General features: G+C 44.4%; 1 protein-coding gene across 1 annotated transcript in view; it reads left to right on the top strand.

Moving 5' to 3' along the window:
• The window catches only part of LOC106561318 (leucine-rich repeat-containing protein 56), a 38,241-nt gene extending 31,262 nt beyond the window's left edge, over positions 1-6,979 (top strand). The window contains exons 7-8 of the mRNA XM_014125150.2: positions 4,368-4,548; positions 6,729-6,979. Coding sequence (XP_013980625.2) covers positions 4,368-4,548; positions 6,729-6,979 — 432 coding nt within the window. The remainder of the gene's footprint in view (positions 1-4,367; positions 4,549-6,728) is intronic.
• The last annotated feature ends 13,458 nt before the right edge of the window (positions 6,980-20,437 follow it).

The raw sequence follows: 20,437 nt of genomic DNA, 5'->3' as shown, positions 1-20,437 counted from the left end.
TGCCATCCTGGATGAGCTGCACTACCTGAGCCACTTGTGTGGGTTGTAGACTCCGTCTCATTCTACCACTGGAGTGAAAGCACCGCCAGCATTCAAAAGTGACCAAAACATCAGCCAGGAAGCATAGGAACTGAGAAGTGGTCTGTGGTCACCACCTGCAGAACCACTCCTTTATTGGGGGTGTCTTGCTAATTGCCTATAATTTCCACCTGTTGTCTATTCCATTTGCACAACAGCATGTGAAATGTATTGTCAATCAGTGTTGCTTCCTAAGTGGACAGTTTGATTTCACAGAAGTGTGATTGACTTGGAGTTACATTGTGTTGTTTAAGTGTTCCCTTTATTTTTTTGAGCAGTGTACCAATGCTCGTCAGTGGCCAACAACTTGACTTTTAGCCAATCAGCGAGCACAAATGGTAATTTTCTCTGCATGTCCACGGATGAGCTTAGTCACACTTCATGTGCAATGCAGGCTATGGGATGGTAGCTAGATACAGTGCATTGGGAAGTATTCAGAACCCTTTACTTTTTTCACATTACATTTACATTACATTTAAGTCATTTAGCAGACGCTCTTATCCAGAGCGACTTACAAAATGGTGCATTCACCTTATGATATCCAGTGGAACAACCCCTTTACAATAGTGCATCTAAATCTTTTAAGGGGGGGGGGGGGGGGGGGGTTCGAAGGATTACTTTATCCTATCCTAGGTATTCCTTAAAGAGGTGGGGTTTCAGGTGTCTCCGGAAGGTGGTGATTGACTCCGCTGTCCTGGCGTCGTGAGGGAGCTTGTTCCACCATTGGGGTGCCAGAGCAGCGAACAGTTTTGACTGGGCTGAGCGGGAACTGTGCTTCCTCAGAGGTAGGGGGGCCAGCAGGCCAGTGGTGGATGAACGTAGTGCCCTTGTTTGGGTGTAGGGCCTAACTACATTATGTTACATTACAGCCTTATTCTAAAATTGTTAAAATAGTTTTTTTCCCCCTCATCAATCTACACACAATACCCCATAATGACAAAGCAAAAACAGGTTTTTCAACATTTTTGCAAATGTATATAAAAAAAAATGGAAATATCATATTTACATAAGTATTCAGACTCTTTATTCAGTACTTTGTTGAAGCACCTTTGGCAGTGATTACAGCCTCGAGTCTTCTTGGGTATGACTCTACAAGCTTGGCACACCTGTATTTGGGGAGTTCTCCCATTCTTCTTTGCAGATCCTCTCAAGCTCGGTCAGGTTGGATGGGGAGCGTCGCTGCACAGCTATTTTCAGGTCTCTCCAGAGATGTTCGATCGGGTTCAAGTCCGGGCTCTGGCTGGGCCACTCAAGGACATTAAAAGACTTGTTCTGAAGCCACTCCTGCATTGTCTTGGCTGTGTGCTTAGGGTCGTTGTCCTGTTGGAAGGTGAACCTTTGCCCCAGTCTGAGGCCCTGTGTGCTCTGGAGCAGGTTTTCATCAAGGATCTCTCTGTACTTTGCTCCGTTCATCTTTCCCTTGATCCTGACTAGTCTCCGAGTCGATGCCACTGAAAAACATCCCCGCAGCATGATGCTGCCACCACCATGCTTCACTGTAGGGATGGTGCCAGGTTTCCTCCAGATGTGACGCTTGGCATTCAGGCCAAAGAGTTCAATCTTGGTTTTATCAGAACAGAGAATCTTGTTTCTCGTGGTCTAAGAATCTTTTAGGTGCCTTTTGGCAAACTCCAAGCGGGCTGTCATGTGCCTTTTACTGAGGAGTGGCTTCCATCTGGCCACTCTACCATAAAGACTTAATTGGTGGAGTGCTGCAGAGACGCTTGTCCTTCTGGAAGGTTCTCCCATCTCCACAGAGGAACTCTGAAGCTCTGTCAGAGTGACCATCGTGTTCTTGGTTACCTCCCTGATCAAGGCCCTTCTCCCCCCAATTGCTCAGTTGGCTGTGCGGCCAGCTTTAGGAAGAGTCTTGATGGTTCCAAACTTCTTCCATTTAAGAATGATGGAGGCCACTGTGTTCTTAGGGACCTTCAACGCTGCAGAAACGTTTTAGTACCCTTCCCCAGATCTGTGCCTCGACACAATCCTGTCTCGGAGCTCTACGGACAATTCCTTCGACCTGATGGCTTAGTTTTTGCACTGACATGCACTTTCAGCTGTGGGACCTTACATAGACAGGTGTGTGCCTTTCCAAATCATGTCCAATCAATAAAATGTACCACAGGTGGAATCCAATCAAGTTGTAGAAACATCTCAAAGATGATCAATGGAAACAGGATGCACCTGAGCTCAATTTCGAGTCTCATAGCAAAGGGTCTGAATACTTATGTAAATAAAGTATTTCTGTTTTTTTTTTTTTTTATACATTTGATACATTTTTTTTGATGCAAAAATTCTTAACCTGTTTTCACTTTGTCATTTTGGGGTATTCTGTGTAGATTGATGAGGGGAATTTATTTTATTTTATCCATTTTAGAATAAGGCTGTAACGTAACAAAATGTGGAAAAAGGAAAGGGCTCTGAATACTTTCCGAATGCACTGTAAGTTCACAGACGCAATGCACACAACACAAAATACTTCCACCAAGTTAGCTAACCACCATAGCTAGTATTGACATAATAATTAAATCACAACGGGTTAGATAGTTTCCTTAAAACAGAACCCTGTGTTAGCTGCTGAGTTAGTGCAGTGTCCTTAGCTAGCTAGCTCTGTTTTGCTTGCTAGCGAATATGCTAACCTTAGCTAGCTAGCTAAACATTATGGCTATGGGCTGGCACTGGCAGTATGGGATTATGAATGAAATTGTTCCTTCGTCTTCTTGCTAGGTAGTTAACTAGCTGAGGCCATCTGACTAGTATCATCAAGGGCTTTCTGCAAAATAGACCATATGCACAGATATGCATTGCCAAACAACGCTACTGCCACCTTCTGGTTTGTAGTATTTTAACAAGGCTGAGATGCTGACAACTTTCAAGGTCTTTGCTGTGTGTAAACAAAAGAGATTGCCGACACTCTGTTCAGAGGTGCTTAGTACTATCGGCAGGCAAATGTTTGACAAACCTACCGGTGTGTCTGTCCCTGTCTGTCTATCTGTCTGTCTGCATCAGGCAGAATGGAATGGGACTGGAGAGCAGGCAACAGGGAAGTGCTGTTCAAAGCAAAACAAACACCAAAACAGGCTGCTCTCATTTGACAAAGTCAAGGCCTAGGGAGCCTATGCACCTGGGGTTTCTTATCCTACACTGTATTTAATTTAGGCTTAACTTTGTTTTGCTTGTGTAAGTAGGGATGGTACCAGCTGTGGTGATGGTTAGTATAAACCTTGCTCAACTGGGCAGGGTGGAGAATATACTGTAGGAAGGTTTTAGCATATATGTTTTGAGTGATGGGATTGAGCCCATATTAAAGTGGTGTATTAAGGTTTTACTATCACACGATGAAGTGGTGTGACTGGACGATGCTTCCTGCCCATATCATTCCATGTTTTAGTCTAGTTCCTGTGCCACATATTATCTTGTTTACCAATTGTGGGTTTTTGGGAGAGCCCAGGAGCTTGGCCTGTGAGGCTATGTGCCGCAGTGCTTTGTAGGGTTTTTGGGACAGAGTGAATGTGTTTATTTTCACCTACCCAGCCAGCAGCAGGACTTAGGAAACTGGGGCAGTGAGGGAGGGAAGGCTGATCTGAATATGCATTAGGCCTGGTCCAAGCACTGAGAGAGGGGTCCTTGGGTTTCTCTCTCTCTCTCTCTCTCTCTCTCCCTCTCTCCCCCCTTCTCTAACCCCTTCTTCCCCCATCTCTTTCCCTCTCTCTGTGGGTTTGATCTCTCAGCAGCAGCAGCAGCAGCATAGTGCTCTTACTGGTCTCTATCTCTCCTCTTTCTTCTCTGAGCTGTCTCTCAGTGCTTATAAATGATCAAAGCACAGTACAAGTGCAGATTATTGCCTTTATTAGTACTCTGTTATCGGCCCACTCAGAACCAAGTTCTTTGTCTCCTCCTTTGAACAGAAGTTACACATTCATTGTGCCTTAAAGCTCTATGTTATGTTATGTTATGCTGTGTTATGGTATACTGGTGTTAAGTGTTGTGTATTTGGCATTGAAAGGCTAACTTTGAAAGGTTGGACTTACCTTGGCCTTTATTAACCATTCAAATCACAACTAAAGGTACAACCTTGAACCCTTTTATGCAGTCCTATTACTGTATCACCTATCATTCTTGATCACAGTCGTCCAGGGGTGGGTCCTGTTTTATCAAACCTAGCCTAATTCAACTTCTCATCTGAAACATGATTTGTTGAATGAGGTGTGGGCTGGGCTTTCTTCCTTCCAGATACAACCACCCCCCTCCCCCTTTCTTTTGTGGATGCTGTCTTCTCCTTTTCCCAGGAGGAGGAGGAGGGGTACTGCTACCGGTCATCGGTGAGGGAGCTGGTCCCACAGCTACGTTACTTAGACGACATGCATGCCAGGGAGGAGGCGGGGTCTCGCTGCAGCAGCTCCATGGGGGAAGACTGGGCCCTGCTCAGAGAGTCTTTTAAAGACTGCAGCTCTACAGAGACAGCAGAGGGTGTGTGTGTGCGCGTCTGTGCATCTGTGTGTGTGTGCCCATGTGTAAGTGTGTGTGTGTGTTTATGGTTCTATGTGCTTGCATCTGCTTGTGTCCATATCTGTCTGTGTGTGTACAGTGCATTTGTATTCAGTATTCAGACCCCTTGACTTTTTCCACATTTGTTACGTTACAGCCTTATTCTAAAATAGAGTAAATTATATTTTTCCCTCATCAATCTACATGGAATACCCCATAATGAAAAAGCGAAAACAGGTTTTTAGAAATGTTTGCAAATGTATTTAAAATAAAAAACAGAAGAATGTTATTTACATAGTATTCAGACCCTTTGCTATGAGACTCAAAATTGAGCTCAAGTACATCCTGTTTCCATTGATCATCATTGAGATGTTTCTACAACTTGATTGGATTCCACCTGTGGTAAATGTAATTGATTGGACATGATTTCAAATCAAATCAAATCAAATGTATTTGTCACATACACATGGTTAGCAGGTGTTAATGCAAGTGTAGCGAAATGCTTGTACTTCTAGTTCCGACCATGCAGTAATATCTAACAAGTAATCTACCGATTCCACAACAACTACCTTGTACACACAAGTGTAAAAGAAGGAATACGAATATGTACATAAAAATATATAAATGAGTGATGGCCGAACGGCATAGGCAAGATGTAATAGATGGTATGGAGTACAGTATATACATATGAGATGAGTATTGTAGGGTATGACAACATATAAAGCAGCATTGTTTAAGGTGGCTAGTGATACATTACATCAGGATGGCAAGATGCAGTAAATGGTATAGAGTACAGTATATACATATGAGATGAGTAATGTAGGTTATGAAAACATTATATTTGGAAAGGCACACACCTGTCTATATAAGGTTCCACAGTTGACAGTGCATGTCAGAGCAAAAACAAAGCCATGAGGTTGAAGTAATTGTCCGTAGAGCTCCGAGACAGGATTGTGTCGAGGCACAGATCTGGGGAAGGGTACAAAAAAATGTCTGCAGCATGGAACGTCCCCAAGAACACAGTGGCCTCCATCATTCTTAAATGGAAGAAGTTTGGAACCACCAAGACTCTTCCTAGAGCTGGTCGCCCGGCCAACTGAGCAATTGGGGGAGAAGGGCCTTGGTCAGGGGGTGACCAAATACCCGATGGTCACTCTGAGAGATCCAGAGTTCCTCTGTGGAGATGGGAGAACCTTGCAGAAGGACAACCATCTCTGCAGCACTCCACCAATCAGGCTTTTATGGTAGAGTGGCCAGACGGAAGCCACTCCTCAGTAAAAGGCACATGACAGCCCGCTTGGAGTTTGCCAAAAGGCACCCAAAGGACTTTCAGACCATGAGAAACAAGGTTCTCTGTTGAATGACCTGTTTGGCCTGAGTTGACCACATCTGGAGGAAACCTGGCACCATCCCTAAGCATGGTGGTGGCAGCATCATGCTGTGGGGATGTTTTTCAGCGTTAGGGACTAGGAGACTTGTCAGGATCAAAGGAAAGCTGAACGGGGCAAAGTACAGAATGGACCTCAGACTGGGGCGAAGTTCCACCTTTCAACAGGACAATGACCCTAAACACACAGCCAAGACAATGCAGGAGTGGCTTTGGGACAAGTCTTTGAATGTCCTTGAGTGGCCCAGCCAGAGCCCGGACTTGAACCCGATCTAACATCTCTGGAGAGACCTGAAAATAGCTGTGCAGCGACGCTCCCCATCCAACCTGACAGAGCTTGAGAGGATGTGCAGAGAAGAATGGGAGAAACTCCCCAAATACAGGTGTGCCAAGCTTGTCGCGTCATACCCAAGAAGACTCGAGGCTGTAATCACTGCCAAAGGTGCATCAACAAAGTACTGAGTAAATGGTCTGAATACTTATGTAAATGCAATATTTTCATTTTTTTTTTTTATACATTTGTTGCAAACATTTAAAATTAAAACGTTTTTGCTTTTGCTTATGGGGTATTGTGTGTAGATTGATGAGGGATAAAAACAGTTGAATCATTTTTAGAATAAGGCTGTAACATAACAGAATGTGGAAAAGGTCAAGGGGTCTGAATACTTTCCAAATGCACTGTATCTGAACATCAAAGACAGTAGATCCACCAGGCCAGTTCTGCTACTCTGTGTTTTGATATGCATTATTTTCCCTCTTCCCTGTCTGGCCATAGAGAAGAGAGCAGCCAGTGTGTGTGCCTATTCCAGACCCAGCTCTGGCCAGCGCCTAGCTAGCAGCCTCTCCAGTTCCCGTCCCTCCAGCCGACCGGTCACTGCCAGGCCCCTCTCAGCAGCTGGCTCCAGACCCCTCTCTGGGTTGCGACCCTTATCAGCGGCTGGGTACAGAGCCCTCTCCCTCCCGGGTCCAGATCTGGTTCTGCTGATGCAGATCCAGTCTCTGTGGACCCAGACGCTAGCATTCTGACACACGGTGAGACACTGTATTGGTGTCCTTGGCACTGAAAGCCCTACCATCTCCACATATACAGTTTCAGTTTAAGTCCATGAATAGGTCCATATAATGAATCAGGCTTATTGTTTTGTATCCTTTTTGTGTTAATTAGCAGTTTCTGATTTATTTTTTACTTATTTTGAAAAAGTACCATTCACCTGTATAATTATTCAACACTGCCACCATGAGGACATCTTGTAACAATGTCTGAAGATTCACTATGTATTTTTAAATCAGAGATCTTTGATTTTCCAACCCCAGAATACAGGCATACTATGCCTTATACCTTTAGCAATTTTTCTAAATTCCTATATTGTGACAATCTCATCCCTGATTAGCTATCCTCCATAGTAATGAAATGGTTTTGTTTCTCTCCAGGTGCAGGGAAGGTCTTGTTCTGTGGGAGCCCTGTCCAGGCCCTCAGAGCCAGGCGACAGAAGATGAGGGTTTGTTGACCCATCATTAGCATAAAACGTATTAACTGCAGCATCTCAATCCTTATTTGACAAACTTGAGTCCTCTCTGGCACATTGACCACAGCAGAGATTTGACACAGTTTTCCAGCGTCAGGGGAAAGTGGCCCAGAGTGAAGGGGAGTAGTTATGTGTTGGGGAAAGGGGATATGTAGTCAGTTGCACAACTGAATGCATTCAACCGAAATTTGTCTTTCCCATTTAACCAAATCCCTCTGAATCAGAGAAGTGCTGGGAGCTGCCTTAATCGACGTCCGCGTCACCCGAGGAGCAGTTGTTGTTGGGGTCAACTACCTTGTGTCGTGGAATATTCTAATCAAGTGAAAGAGACTTTGTCATTTCTTCAAACAATTATCTTTATTCAATATCGATGAATTATTGCAATAATGAGGCTGGTTGACCCAAAACCCTCGAGTGTTGGACCGAGTAACCTAACCCTTACACAAATGCAGAGTTCTTTATATAGCTGACTTTATATAGCTGACACTAAAAATGCTTAGTCGTGGTTGGTCGTCGTCGTCGTCGTCGTCGTCGTCCCCCCCCCCCCCCAGTGAGGGATTGTTCTACTCCTAAGCTATCTCTAGTAAAACACATTCTTGTCTATGTAATGCAGTTTTTAACTCGTTTGTCAGCTCAAGCCATCTCTGGTGACCATATGCCCAGATTAGCTGCATGGAACTAGAGTGGAGACCATAAAAACACAGCATTAGCAGGACAGAAATGTCATACTATTAGTTCAATATTAATTGTTAACCATTAATATCAAATAAATCAAGTAAATACGTACTTTTTCTCTCACACTTGATCAAGGTTAGAATGGCACTGTCCCAACACTGTCTTGAACCATTAGGCTACCTGCGGTTACCCCTCTTTGTGACAGGCCATTATGACTGGGTGACGTGACATCTCCCCGTCTCTCTAATGTGATGTCAGGATGAACAGAAGGAGATAATTATCAGGGAGAGGAGGGGAGGGTGAGAGGGATGCAGCTGTTGCCATGGTGACATGACAGATGGAGCACTGCCAATGCCAGGCGATCTGTCACCCTGTCATCTCTATAGACCTGCCATCCGTCACTCACTCTCAAACTGCTGTCACACTCTTCTCTCGCTTGAGCTATCATGCTCTCTCTGTAATCTTTATCCCTAATTTCTCTTTCAGATCTTCTCTGTATTTTGCCTCCCTCTGTATCATTTTTCTATCTCTCCATCCCTCTTACTATTCCTGTCCCTCTATCCAAATCAAATCAAATTCAAATGTATTTGTCACATATACATGGTTAGCAGATGTTAATGCAAGTGTAGCGAAATGCTTGTGCTCCTAGTTCCGACCATGCAGTAATATCTAACAAGTAATATAACCTAACAATTTCACAACAACACCTTATGCACACAAGTGTAAAGGAATGAATACGAATATGTTCATAAAGATATAAGAATGAGTGATGCCCAAACGGCATAGGCAAGATGCAGTAGATGGTATAGAGTACAGTATATACATATGAGATGAGTAATGTAGGGTATGTAAGCATTATATAAAGTGGCTAGTGTTAAATTGATTACATCAATCTTTCCATTATTAAGTGGCTAGAGTTGAGTCAGTATGTTGGCAGCAGCCACTCAATGTTAGTGATGGCTGTTTAACAGTCTGATGGCCTTGAGATAGAAGCTGTTTTTCACTCTCTCGGTCCCCGCTTTGATGCACCTGTACTGACCTCACCTTCTGAATGATAGCGGGGTGAACAGGCAGTGGCTCGGGTGGTTGTTGTCCTTGATGATCTTTTTGGCCTTCCTGTGACATCGGGTGGTGTAGGTGTCCTGGAGGGCAGGTAGTTTGCCCCGGGTGATGCGTTGTGCAGACTTCACTACCCTCTGGAGAGCCTTATGGTTGTGGTCAGAGCAGCTGCTGTACCAGGCGGTGATACAGCCCGACAGGATGCTCTCGATTGTGCATCTGTAAAAGTTTGTGAGTGATTTTGGTGACAAGCCGAATTTCTTCAGCCTCCTGAGGTTGAAGAGGCGCTGCTCTGCTGCGCACCCTTGTTGGGGACCCAGTGTTGAGGATCAGCGGGGTGGAGATGTTGTTACCTACCCTCACCACCTGGGGGCGGCTCGTCAGGAAGTCCCTCTATTAGTCTCTGACTCCCTCCGTCTCTCTATCCCTCTTCTATCGCGAACCTCATCCATCTTTCTCTCTCACTGAGGGGATTTTATTAAGCAAGCCAGGGTTGACCCGGGCTATAGCCAGTCACGTGATCGGGCAAAGCCGGTGAGGCAGGCACGCCCTGCGGAAATCGAACAGTTATCTCTGTCATTTGGTCAACAAGGTAGCATCCCACTGGGTACAGACGTCTGTTCAACGTCGAGTTTTGATTTATATTTGGTTGAGTTGTCAACTAACATGAATTCAAGGGAAAATCAACAAAATACTTCACTATGTCATTGGATTTAGGTTAAAAGTTATCTGAAAAAAAGACAAAATTCCCTTACGTTGATGACTTTTTGCAAATCCAATCAGTTTTCCATGTTGATTCAACGTCAACACATTGTATTTTTTGGTTAAATGATGTGGAAACAACATTAATTCAACCAGGTTTAGCCGAGAAACATACAGTATAAAATATATGTTAGAATTTTCTAACTAGTTTTCATTGGGAATGCAGATAATACATTTTCATGAAAAGCAATAACTTTTGAATGTGAAAACACAGAATGCTACTGATTACTCCATATGCTTAAACTACGTCAATTTTGTTTTGAGCCGACTTCGCCGCTGGCCATAACGGGGCACCTGGCTCATGCCCGGAAGGCAGCCTGGTTCAAAAATGAATGCAATCACTTTTCAACCGGTGCAAAGTCCACCTACCTAGGCGCCCGGGCCAGCTTAATCAAATTCCCTTACTGCCTCCTTATGCAGAATGCGGCTCCCTCCCCTGTGTCCACTCCTAGCACCCCGCCCCTCCATGTTCCAGAGCACACTTATGACCTTGAGGAGCAAGAAGGATGCCAGCGCAGTGATGTGTTCTCTGAGCTCAGGGCCTGGAGGGAACAGCATAACAAGTACTGACCACCTAATCCACCTACTCACTCACTCACTCACTCACTTACTCTCTCACTGTCTGTGTGAGAGATTACTGAACCGACTTTTCACTGTTTTCTGTTGCTTTGTGTTCCAGACGTCTATTAGCCATGGAGAGGGATGGGCCTCAGATACTGACCATTCTCAATGGAGATGAAGAGGAGGATGATGAAGATGATGAAAGTCTCAGCATTTTCAGTGGCAAGGAGGAAGAAGAGGAGGGGAAAAAAGATAGTGCTGGTTTGAGTCACTGGTTAAACACTAACTCGACAGACTCGTCTTCCCAGTCTCCCTCTCCAGGCGAGTCTCTCTCATCTCTGGTTAAGAAGGCCATCAAACATGCCAAACCTACTCAGTATATGAAATCTAAAACCAAGAAACCTAAATATAAATCCAGGGATTTGAACACAGAATAACTTGAGATCACACTACCACAACACAGTCTGAAATGTTCTCTAATAAACTATGTTTAATTTATAGATGTGTTTCAGAGAGAAGCCAAATCCCCTGAAGTGGCCCGGCTCTCCCTGTCCCCTGACTGCACTCTGTCGCCCTCTCCCCCTCAAAGTGCCACATCAACCCCTGGTAGCCGGAGGCTGTCAGTGCTGCGAGCACACAGACTGAGGCTCAGTGGTGGGGTGGCTGGGGCTGCTGTAAGGCCTGCTGAAGACCATACAGACTCAGAGATGATCACAGGAGTCCCCATCTTGGAGAACCAGGGGCTCCAGGAGGCTGTGAGGCCCAAAGTTCCTCTGCTGCCCAAGGCTACTTACCACATGCCCCACAGGCCAGCCTCCAGTGGCCCACTGGTCAGAGGGCTCAGGTCACCAACAGGTGGGGCTTCTGTGCAGTCTGTCAACGGTCTTCAACCAATCGTCTTGTGCAGACCACCAGGGAGGCCGGCCATTATGCGTCTTCACGCGGCCAAGGCAGCTCTGCAGAAAACGCCACAGCGCCTCACACTCCAGCCCAGCAGGGGGAACTCTCATTTAGACTAAGCCACACACTGTGTGGGATTTTTTTCTGAGAGGGGAACACTCAAAACAGGAGCTGAGACAGAGATGGAACGGAGGCAGATGGAGATTGTCCTCCAGGTCCCCGCTCTTCTGAGCTGAGCTATCTTGTGATGTGAAGACTTCCTTATAGTGCAGTGACAAGTCTCCCTCTATGTTATGTTTAGGAAAGAGGACCCTGGGGGCTGGATTACATCTAACTGTCACCTGGAGAATGGAACATAAAAGCTGTGGAATCCAAGTGTGAACTTGCTATCTCAGTTTTCTGACTTCCTCTGATGGACAGTTAGAGAATCACCTGCATCCCTTTGCTCTCTCAGCTCAGCACAGTACAGTACTGACAATGACTCTGATACTGAGCTCACATTGGCTTTACTAAGGACAACAGCTCTATTTGAAAAGGTTTATAGTTTGGTCGAAGATATATTTCTTGGAATGGCCTTTACATTGAATTAGCATGCTTTTCACAATGCTGAATTGTTGTGGGACTGAAGTGTGTTTCACATGTCTCATTCATGTCTCATATCTGTGTTTTTCAGTTTGAATTACATTTTGTACTGTTTTTAATCACTCAAGTACTACCTTATCCACACCTTAAATAAAAACATAGCTTGATCAACTAATCTTTCGTTTAATGGAACAATTTGATCTTGACTAGCTTAGTAAGATCAAATGTCTTAGTTGTTAAATCACATCTCTAGAGTTTGAATCTATCCAGGTTTGTTAAGATATAAAGAAAGCGTGTAGAGTCAAATCAAGGATTATTCTGCAATGGAAGAAATGTATCATCTTTCATTTCACTTTCCCCAACTTTGTGGTGGTGTGGCAATATTATGCCACTTGGGGGCACCATATAACACTACTGCCCCTACCGTATTGTCAAGACTGCCTCCATGAAACTATTCAAGACCCACATTCTACTCTCCGCTTTGGGCCGGATCAAAGAGAGAGTATAACAGCAAAAGCAATTAAGACATCACTAAATGAAATAGTGTGTGCGTGTGTAAATATAACTGTGTCTGAGTGCTTTAGGACAATACTAACGCTGCTGGAGTTTTTTCCAAATATTTGGGAAAACTGGAAAAGTTAGTTGGCCAGTGTCCCTGCTTCGAGAAATGTCCTGAGCTGCTGGAAAAGGGCCAGTGCTATTGTGAAGCTTACAGTGGAAAGATCAGGACCAGAGAGGGGAAAACTGATCCTAAATCAGTTCCTACGGGTAGATAGTAATGAGTACTGTTTGTTTTGACTGGAGAAGCTGTGTGACACCCTCCTCCTCACGTGGCATCCATTGTCAACAACAGGTGCAGGGCCGTAACCAGGGTTTGAGTTTTAATGAGGTCTGGAAGGGGATGGGGGAGGATTTTTTAAGTTGAAGCTCATTTACTGCATTTCTATACAATTAAAAAACTTTAAAATTGTATTTAGAGAACATCAAAAACAAGAAAAAATGACCCCAGACATTATCACCTTGGCTGCTGTAGGCTTATTCACCTCAGTCGATCTACAAACACATAGCCTATTAGCTATACAATTGTAATGTTATACCTCTGAAAGGGGGGAAATATGATAAATTATTCACACTGACATGTAGCATCAGCATTGAAACTAAAATGTATTACATTTTTAGAACTGCATTTTAATGTAGGCCTACAGGGAAGATAGGCCATGTTTATTTTTTATTTTTATTTCACCTTTATTTAACCAGGTAGGCTAGTTGAGAACAAGTTCTAATTTACAACTGCGACCTGGCCAAGATAAAGAAAAGCAGTTCGACACATACAACAACAGAGAGTTTCACATGGAATAAACAAACAAAAATAATACAGTAGAAAAAAAAGTGTGCAAATGAGGTAGGATAAGGGAGGTAAGGCAATAAATAGGCCGTAGTGGTGAGATAATTACGATATAGCAATTAAACATTGGGGTGATAGATGTGCAAAAGATGAATGTGCAAGTAGAGGTACTGGGTGCAGTATGGGGATGAGGTAGTTGGATGGGCTATTTACAGATGGGCTATGTACAGGTGCAATGATCTGTGAGCTGCTCTGACAGCTGGTGCTTAAAGTTAGTGAGGGAGATATGAGTCTCCAGCTTCAGTGATTTTTGCAGTTCGTTCCAGTCATTGGCAGCAGAGAACTGGAAGGAAAGGCGGCCAAAGGAGGAATTGGCTTTGGGGGTGACCAGTGAAATATACCTGCTGGAGCGCGTGCTGCAGGTGGGTGCTGCTATGGTGACCAGTGAACTGACATAAGGCTTAGGGCTTTACCTAGCAAAGACTTGTAGATGACCTGGAGCCAGTGGGTTTGGCGACGAGTATGAAGTGAGGGCCAGCCAACGAGAGAGTACAGGTCGCAGTGGTGGGTAGTATATGGGGGTTTGGTGACAAAACAGACTGCATCCAATTTGTTGAGTAGAGTGTTGAAGGTATTTTGTAAATGACATCGCCGAAGTCGAGGATCGGTAGGATAGTCAGTTTTACAAGGGTATGTTTGGCAGCATGAGTGAAGGATGCTTTGTTGCGAAATAGGAAGCCAATTCGAGATTTAATTTTAGATTGGATATGCTTAATGTGGGTCTGGAAGGAGAGTCCTAGGTATTAGTCCTAGGTATTTGTAGTTGTGCACATATTCTAAGTCAGAACCGTCCAGAGTAGTGATGCTGGATGGGTGGGCAGGTGCTGGCAGAGATCGGTTGAAGAGCATGCATTTAGTTTTACTTGCATTTAAGAGTAGTTGGAGGCCACAGAAGGAGAGTTGTATGGCATTGAAGCTCGTCTGGAGGTTAGTTAGCACAGTGTCCAAAGAAGGGCCAGAAGTATACAGAATGGTGTCGTCTGCATAGAGGTGGATCAGGGAATCACCCGCAGCAAGAGCGACATCGTTGATATATACAGAGAAAAGAGTTTGCCCGAGAATTGAACCCTGTGGTACCCACATAGAGACTGCCAGAGGTCCAGACAACAGGCCCTCCGATTTGACACACTGAACTCTATCAGAGAAGTAGTTGGTGAACCAGGCGAGGCAGTCATTTGAGAAACCAAGGCTGTTGAGTCTGCCGATAAAAATGTGGTGATTGACAGAGTCGAAAGCCTTGGCCAGGTCGATGAATACAGCTGCACAGTATTGTCTCTTATCGATGGCAGTTATGATTAGAGATCGGCCGATTAATCGGAATGGCCGATTATCTTATATATATAAAAAAATCTTAACATAATCACTAGTTAACTATACATGGGTGATGATATTACTAGTTTATCTAGTTTATCCTGCGTTGCATATAATCGATGTGATGCCTGTTAATTTATCATTGAATCACAGCCTACTTCGCCAAACGGGTGATGATTTAACAAGCGCATTCGTGAAAAAAGCACTGTCATTGCACCATGTGTACCTAATCATAAACATCAATGCCTTTCTTAAAATCAATACACAAGTATATATTTTTAAACCTAAATATTTTGTTAATATTGCCTGCTAACATGAATTTCTTTTAACTAGGGAAATTGTGTCACTTCTCTTGCGTTCTGTGCAAGAGGAGTCAGGGTATATGTAGCAGTTTGGGCTGCCTGGCTCGTTGCGAACTGTGTGAAGACCATTTCTTCCTAACAAAGACTGTAATTAATTTGCCAGAATTGTACATAATTATGACGTAACATTTAAGGTTGTGCAATGTAACAGCCATATTTAGACTTAGGAATACGGAACGGTTCCGTATTTCACTGAAAGAATAAACGTTTTGTTTTCGAAATTAGTTTCCGGATTTGACCATATTAATGACCCAAGGCTCGTATTTCTGTGTGTTATTATATTATAATTAAGTCTATGATTTGATATTTGATAGCGAGGTCTGACTGAGCGGTGGTAGGTAGCAGCAGGCTCGTAAGCATTCATTCAAACAGCACTTTCCTGCATTTGCCAGCAGCTCTTCGCTATGCTTCAAGCATTGCGCTGTTTATGACTTCAAGCCTATCAACACCCGAGATTAGGCGGGAAATACTATAGTGCCTATAAGAACATCCAATAGTCAAAGGTATATGAAATACAAATGGTATAGAGAGAAATATTCCTATAATAACTACAACATAAAACTTCTTACCTGGGAATATTGAAGACTCATGTTAAAGGAACCACCAGCTTTCATATGTTCTCATGTTCTGAGCAAAGAACTTAAACGTTAGCTTTTTAACATGCCAAATATTGCACTTGTACTTTCTTCTCCAACACTTTGTTTTTGCATTATTTAAACCAAATTGAACATGTTTCATTATTTATTTGAGACGAAATCGATTTTATTGATGTATTATATTAAGTTAAAATAAAGTGATCATTCAGTATTGTTGTAATTGTCATTATAACAAATATATATATAAAAATCAGTCGATTAATCTGTATCAGCTTTTTTTGGTCCTCCAATAATCGGTATCGGCATTGAAAAATCATAATCGCTCGACCTCTAGTTATGATATCATTATTTAGGACCTTGACCGTGGCTGAGGTGCACCCATGACCAGCTCGGAAACCAGATTGCATAGCGGAGAAGGTACGGTGGGATTGGAAATGGTCGGTGATCTGTTTGTTAACTTGGCTTTCAAAGACCTTAGAAAGGCAGGGTAGGATAGATATAGGTCTGTAGCAGTTTGGGTCTAGAGTGTCTCCCTCTTTGAGGAGGGGGATGACCACGGCAGCTTTCCAGTCTTTGGGGGATCTCAGACGATATGAAAGAGAGGTTGAACAGGCTAGTAATAGGGGTTGCAACAATTTCGGCAGATCATTTTAGAAAGAGAGGGTCCAGATTGTCTCACCCGGCTGATATGTAGGGGTCCAGATTTTGCCGCTCTTTCAGAACATCAGCTATCTGGATTTGAGTGAAGGAAAAATGGGGGAGGCTTGGGCGAGTTGCTGTGGAGGGTTCAGGGCAGTTGACCGGGGTAGGGGTAGCCAGGTGGAAAGCATGGCCAGCCGTAGAAAAATGCTTATTGAAATTCTCAATTACCGTGGATTTATCGGTGGTGACAGTGTTTCCTAGCCTCAGTGCAGTGGGCAGCTGGGAGGAGGTGCTCTTATTCTCCATGGTCTTTACAGTGTCCCACAACTTTTTTGAGTTTGTGCTACAGGATGCAAATTTCTGTTTGAAAAAGCTAGCCTTAGCTTTCCTAACTGCCTGTGTATATTGGTTCCTAACTTCCCTGAAAAGTTGCATATCACGGGGGCTATTTGATGCTAGTGCAGTACGCCACAGGATGTTTTTGTGCTGGTCAAGGGCAGTCAGGTCTGGAGTGAACCAAGGGCTATATCTGTTCCTGGTTGAACATTTTTTGAATGGGGCATGCTTATTTAAGATGGTGAGGAAGACACTTTTAAAGAACAACCAGGCATCCTCTACTGACGGGATGAGGTCAATATCCTTCCAGGATACCCAGGCCAGGTTGATTAGAAAGGCATGCTCGCTGAAGTGTTTTAGGGAGCGTTTGACAGTGATGAGGGGTGGTCGTTTGACCGCAGACCCATTACGGATGCAGGCAATGAGGCAGTGATCGCTGAGATCTTGGTTGAAGACCGCAGAGGTGTATTTGGAGGGAAAGTTGGTTAGGATGATATCTATGAGGGTGCCCATGTTTACGGATTTGGGGTTGTACCTGGTGGGTTCAGTGATAATTTGTGTGAGATTGAAAGCATCAAGCTTAGATTGTAGGATGGCCGGGATGTTAAGCATGTCCCAGTTTAGGTCACCTAACAGCACGAGCTCAGAAGATAGATGGGGGGCAATCAATTCGCATATGGTGTCCAAGGCACAGCTGGGGGCAGAAGGTGGTCTATAGCAAGCGGCTACAGCAAGAGACTTGTTTCCGGTGAGGTGGATTTTTAAAAGTAGAAGATCAAATTGTTTGGGCACAGACCTGGATAGTATGACAGAACTCTGCAGGCTATCTCTGCAATAGATTACCACTCTCCCCCCTTTAGCAGTTCTATCTTGTTGGAAATTGTTATAGTTAGGGATGGACATTTCAGGGTTTTTGGTGGTCTTCCTAAGCCAGGATTCAGACACGGCTAGGACATCAGGATTGGCAGAGTGTGCTAAAGCAATGAATAAAACAAACTTGGGGAGGAGGCTTCTAATGTTGACATGCATGAAACCAAGGCTTTTACGGTTACAGAAGTCAACAAATGAGAGTGGGGAATGGGAGTGGAGCTAGGCACTGCAGGGTCTGGATTAACTTCTACATCACCAGAGGAACAGAGCAGGATTAGGATAAGGTTACGGCTAAAGGCTATAAGAACTGGTCGTTTAGTACGTTCGGAACAGAGAGTAAAAGGAGCAGGTTTCTGGGCTCGATAGAATAGATTCATGGCATAATGTACAGACAAAGGTATGGTAGGATGTGAATACAGTGGAGGTAAACGTAGGCATAGAGTGACGATGAGAGAGAGATTGTCTCTAGAAACATTATTTAAAACCAGGTGATGTCGCCACATGTGTGGGAGGTTGAACTGAAGGGTTAGCTAAGGCATATTGAGCAGGGCTAGAGGCTCTACAGTGAAATAAGACAATAATCACCTACCAATGGACAAGGCATATTGACATTAGGGAGAGGCATGCGTAGCCGAGTGTTCATAGGGGTCCAGTGAGTAGTTAAGCTGGCTGGAGACACGGCGATTCAGGCAGCTAGAGGGCCGGGGCTAGCAAGCTAGCAGAAGGGCCTTAAGAGGGACGTCGCGACGGAAGAAGTCTGTTGTAGCCTCCTCGTGCAGAGCCTCCTCGTGCTGTTCCGTTGGCAGACCAGCCGTGTTGGATTTGTAGGGTTCCGTGTCGTAAAGAGGCCCAGTCCAATTGGCAAAATAGGTATAGTGGCCCAAGAAATTGGCTGATGGACCTATTCAGCTAACAGTCCGATATGCTCTAGACAGTCAGCGGGCCGCGGCTAGCAGGCTAGCAGATGGGCATTCTGGGGGACGTCGCGACGGAGGGGCCCGTTGGAAAAAGAACCCTCGGGCAGATTACGTCGGTAGTCCAGTCGTGATGGATTAGCAGAGCTTTGTGTAGTAAAAGGGGTCCAGGCTAATTGGCAAAATAGGTATTGTAGCCCAAGGAGTGGCTGATGGACCTCTTCAGCTAGCCGGGAGATGGGCCTAGCATAGGCTAGCTCCAGGCTAATTGGTGCTTGCTTCGGGACAAAGACGTTAGCCAGGAGTAGCCACTCGGATTGCAGCTAGCTAGGTGCGATGATCCGGGTGAAAAGGTTCAGAGCTTGCGGTAGGAATCCGGGGATATGGAGAGAAAATAAGTCCGGGATGCTCTGGTTTGAGTCGCTTTGTGCAAACTGGCGAGAGATTTCCGAGCTAGAGGTTAGCTGATGACCGCTAGCAGTGGTTAGCTGACTTCTAGCTAGTTAGCTGGCTAGCTTCTGTTAGGGGATTCCGGTTCAAAGGTAAAGAAAAATCCTTTAGAAAATAGCATATCCATACCACATTGGGTGAGGTAGGTTGCAGGAGAGTATTTTGAAGTTGAAAAATATAAAAAAGATATGCGAAGAAAAAAAATATAAAAAGATATATACGGTATGCTACGCCATACCTTGAAGTAGTTGTTTCCCTTGCTCTGCAAGGGCCGTGTCTTTTGTGGAGCGATAGGTAACAAGGCTTCAAGGGTGACTGTTGTTGATGTGTGCATAGGGTCCCTGGTTTGAGCGAGGAGAGGGACTGAAGCGAAACTGTTACACTTACATAACACAAAGAAGCTGTTTGTTTGACTTGCCTGATTTATCTGATACATTTTGCTGCCAACCTATCTGAGCATCCATTTCCATCATGCACCTGTGCTTTGACCAGCTGTGTCTGACACTGTCTGTATAGCTGGCTTCCTGTTGAGCCTCATCAACTTCACTGCCTACTTACTGCTCATCTCATTTAACCAGATAATTGAATTCTCTGAGGTTAACACTCTTGGCCAAATGGCAATCATCCACACTGCCTGCTAGTGATTAGAGAGTGGATTGAGAGGGGATGCCTTGTAGGGTGTGTGAGAGAGGAAGGGAGATCAATGCTGCAGACAGCTGGAGCGGGCAGCTCAGGGGTCCAGGTAGTAGCCTCAGATGTGTAATTTGACTGTGGAGAGAGAAACACTTCCAGCTGGTGGTGACTGACTGGAATCTGTGTTGTAGAGAGCTTGTCCCTGCTCACCAGTCATTAGTCTTAAACCAACCAGGGAAACCAGTTGCACTGTATGTATGGCCTGCAGGTTTTATACCTTTTATTCTCCCACCATCACTGCACTCTGACGTCAACTGGCATTACCATAAAACAGCCCTGCATCACTGCACAAGGCTGCTATGCAATGAGCTGACCACTACATACAGATGACAGAGAATGTAGTAAAGGGCCTGGTAACAGACTTTAAGTCACGGTGTGGGTACATTCGTTTAACCCTCCTGCCCCTGGGTTACTGTGAATGGAATGCTACCATTACAACCTTGTTGCTAGACGATTGACACAGTTGGTATGACAGCAGGTGGAAGGAGGATGCTTTAACTCTGATATCAAATTAAATTGCTAATTATACCATTACACCACTCCTCCCAAAATCTGCATCTTCATTCCCAAGAGATGACTTTCAACAGAACATTGATATTCTTTAGAGGGCGGAGGAAGGGTGTTTAGGCTCACGTCAAATTAAAAAGTAAACAGTACTAATTATAATGTCCTCCATTTATCAGACATCTGAAGCACAAACAAGTTGTCTAAGTGTTTGAATGTTTATCACAGCATTCAAATATTCAGACTATTTCCTAGAAGTATACAACCTTATATCTCAGAGATGGGGACACACTATTCCTAGCTTCAGTGGGCCTGTAACATGCAAACATGAACCTT

This window comes from Salmo salar, chromosome ssa17 (genome assembly GCF_905237065.1).
Source record: "Salmo salar chromosome ssa17, Ssal_v3.1, whole genome shotgun sequence".
Taxonomy (NCBI): domain Eukaryota; kingdom Metazoa; phylum Chordata; class Actinopteri; order Salmoniformes; family Salmonidae; genus Salmo; species Salmo salar.
This window is presented reverse-complemented; position numbering and strand designations above follow the sequence as displayed.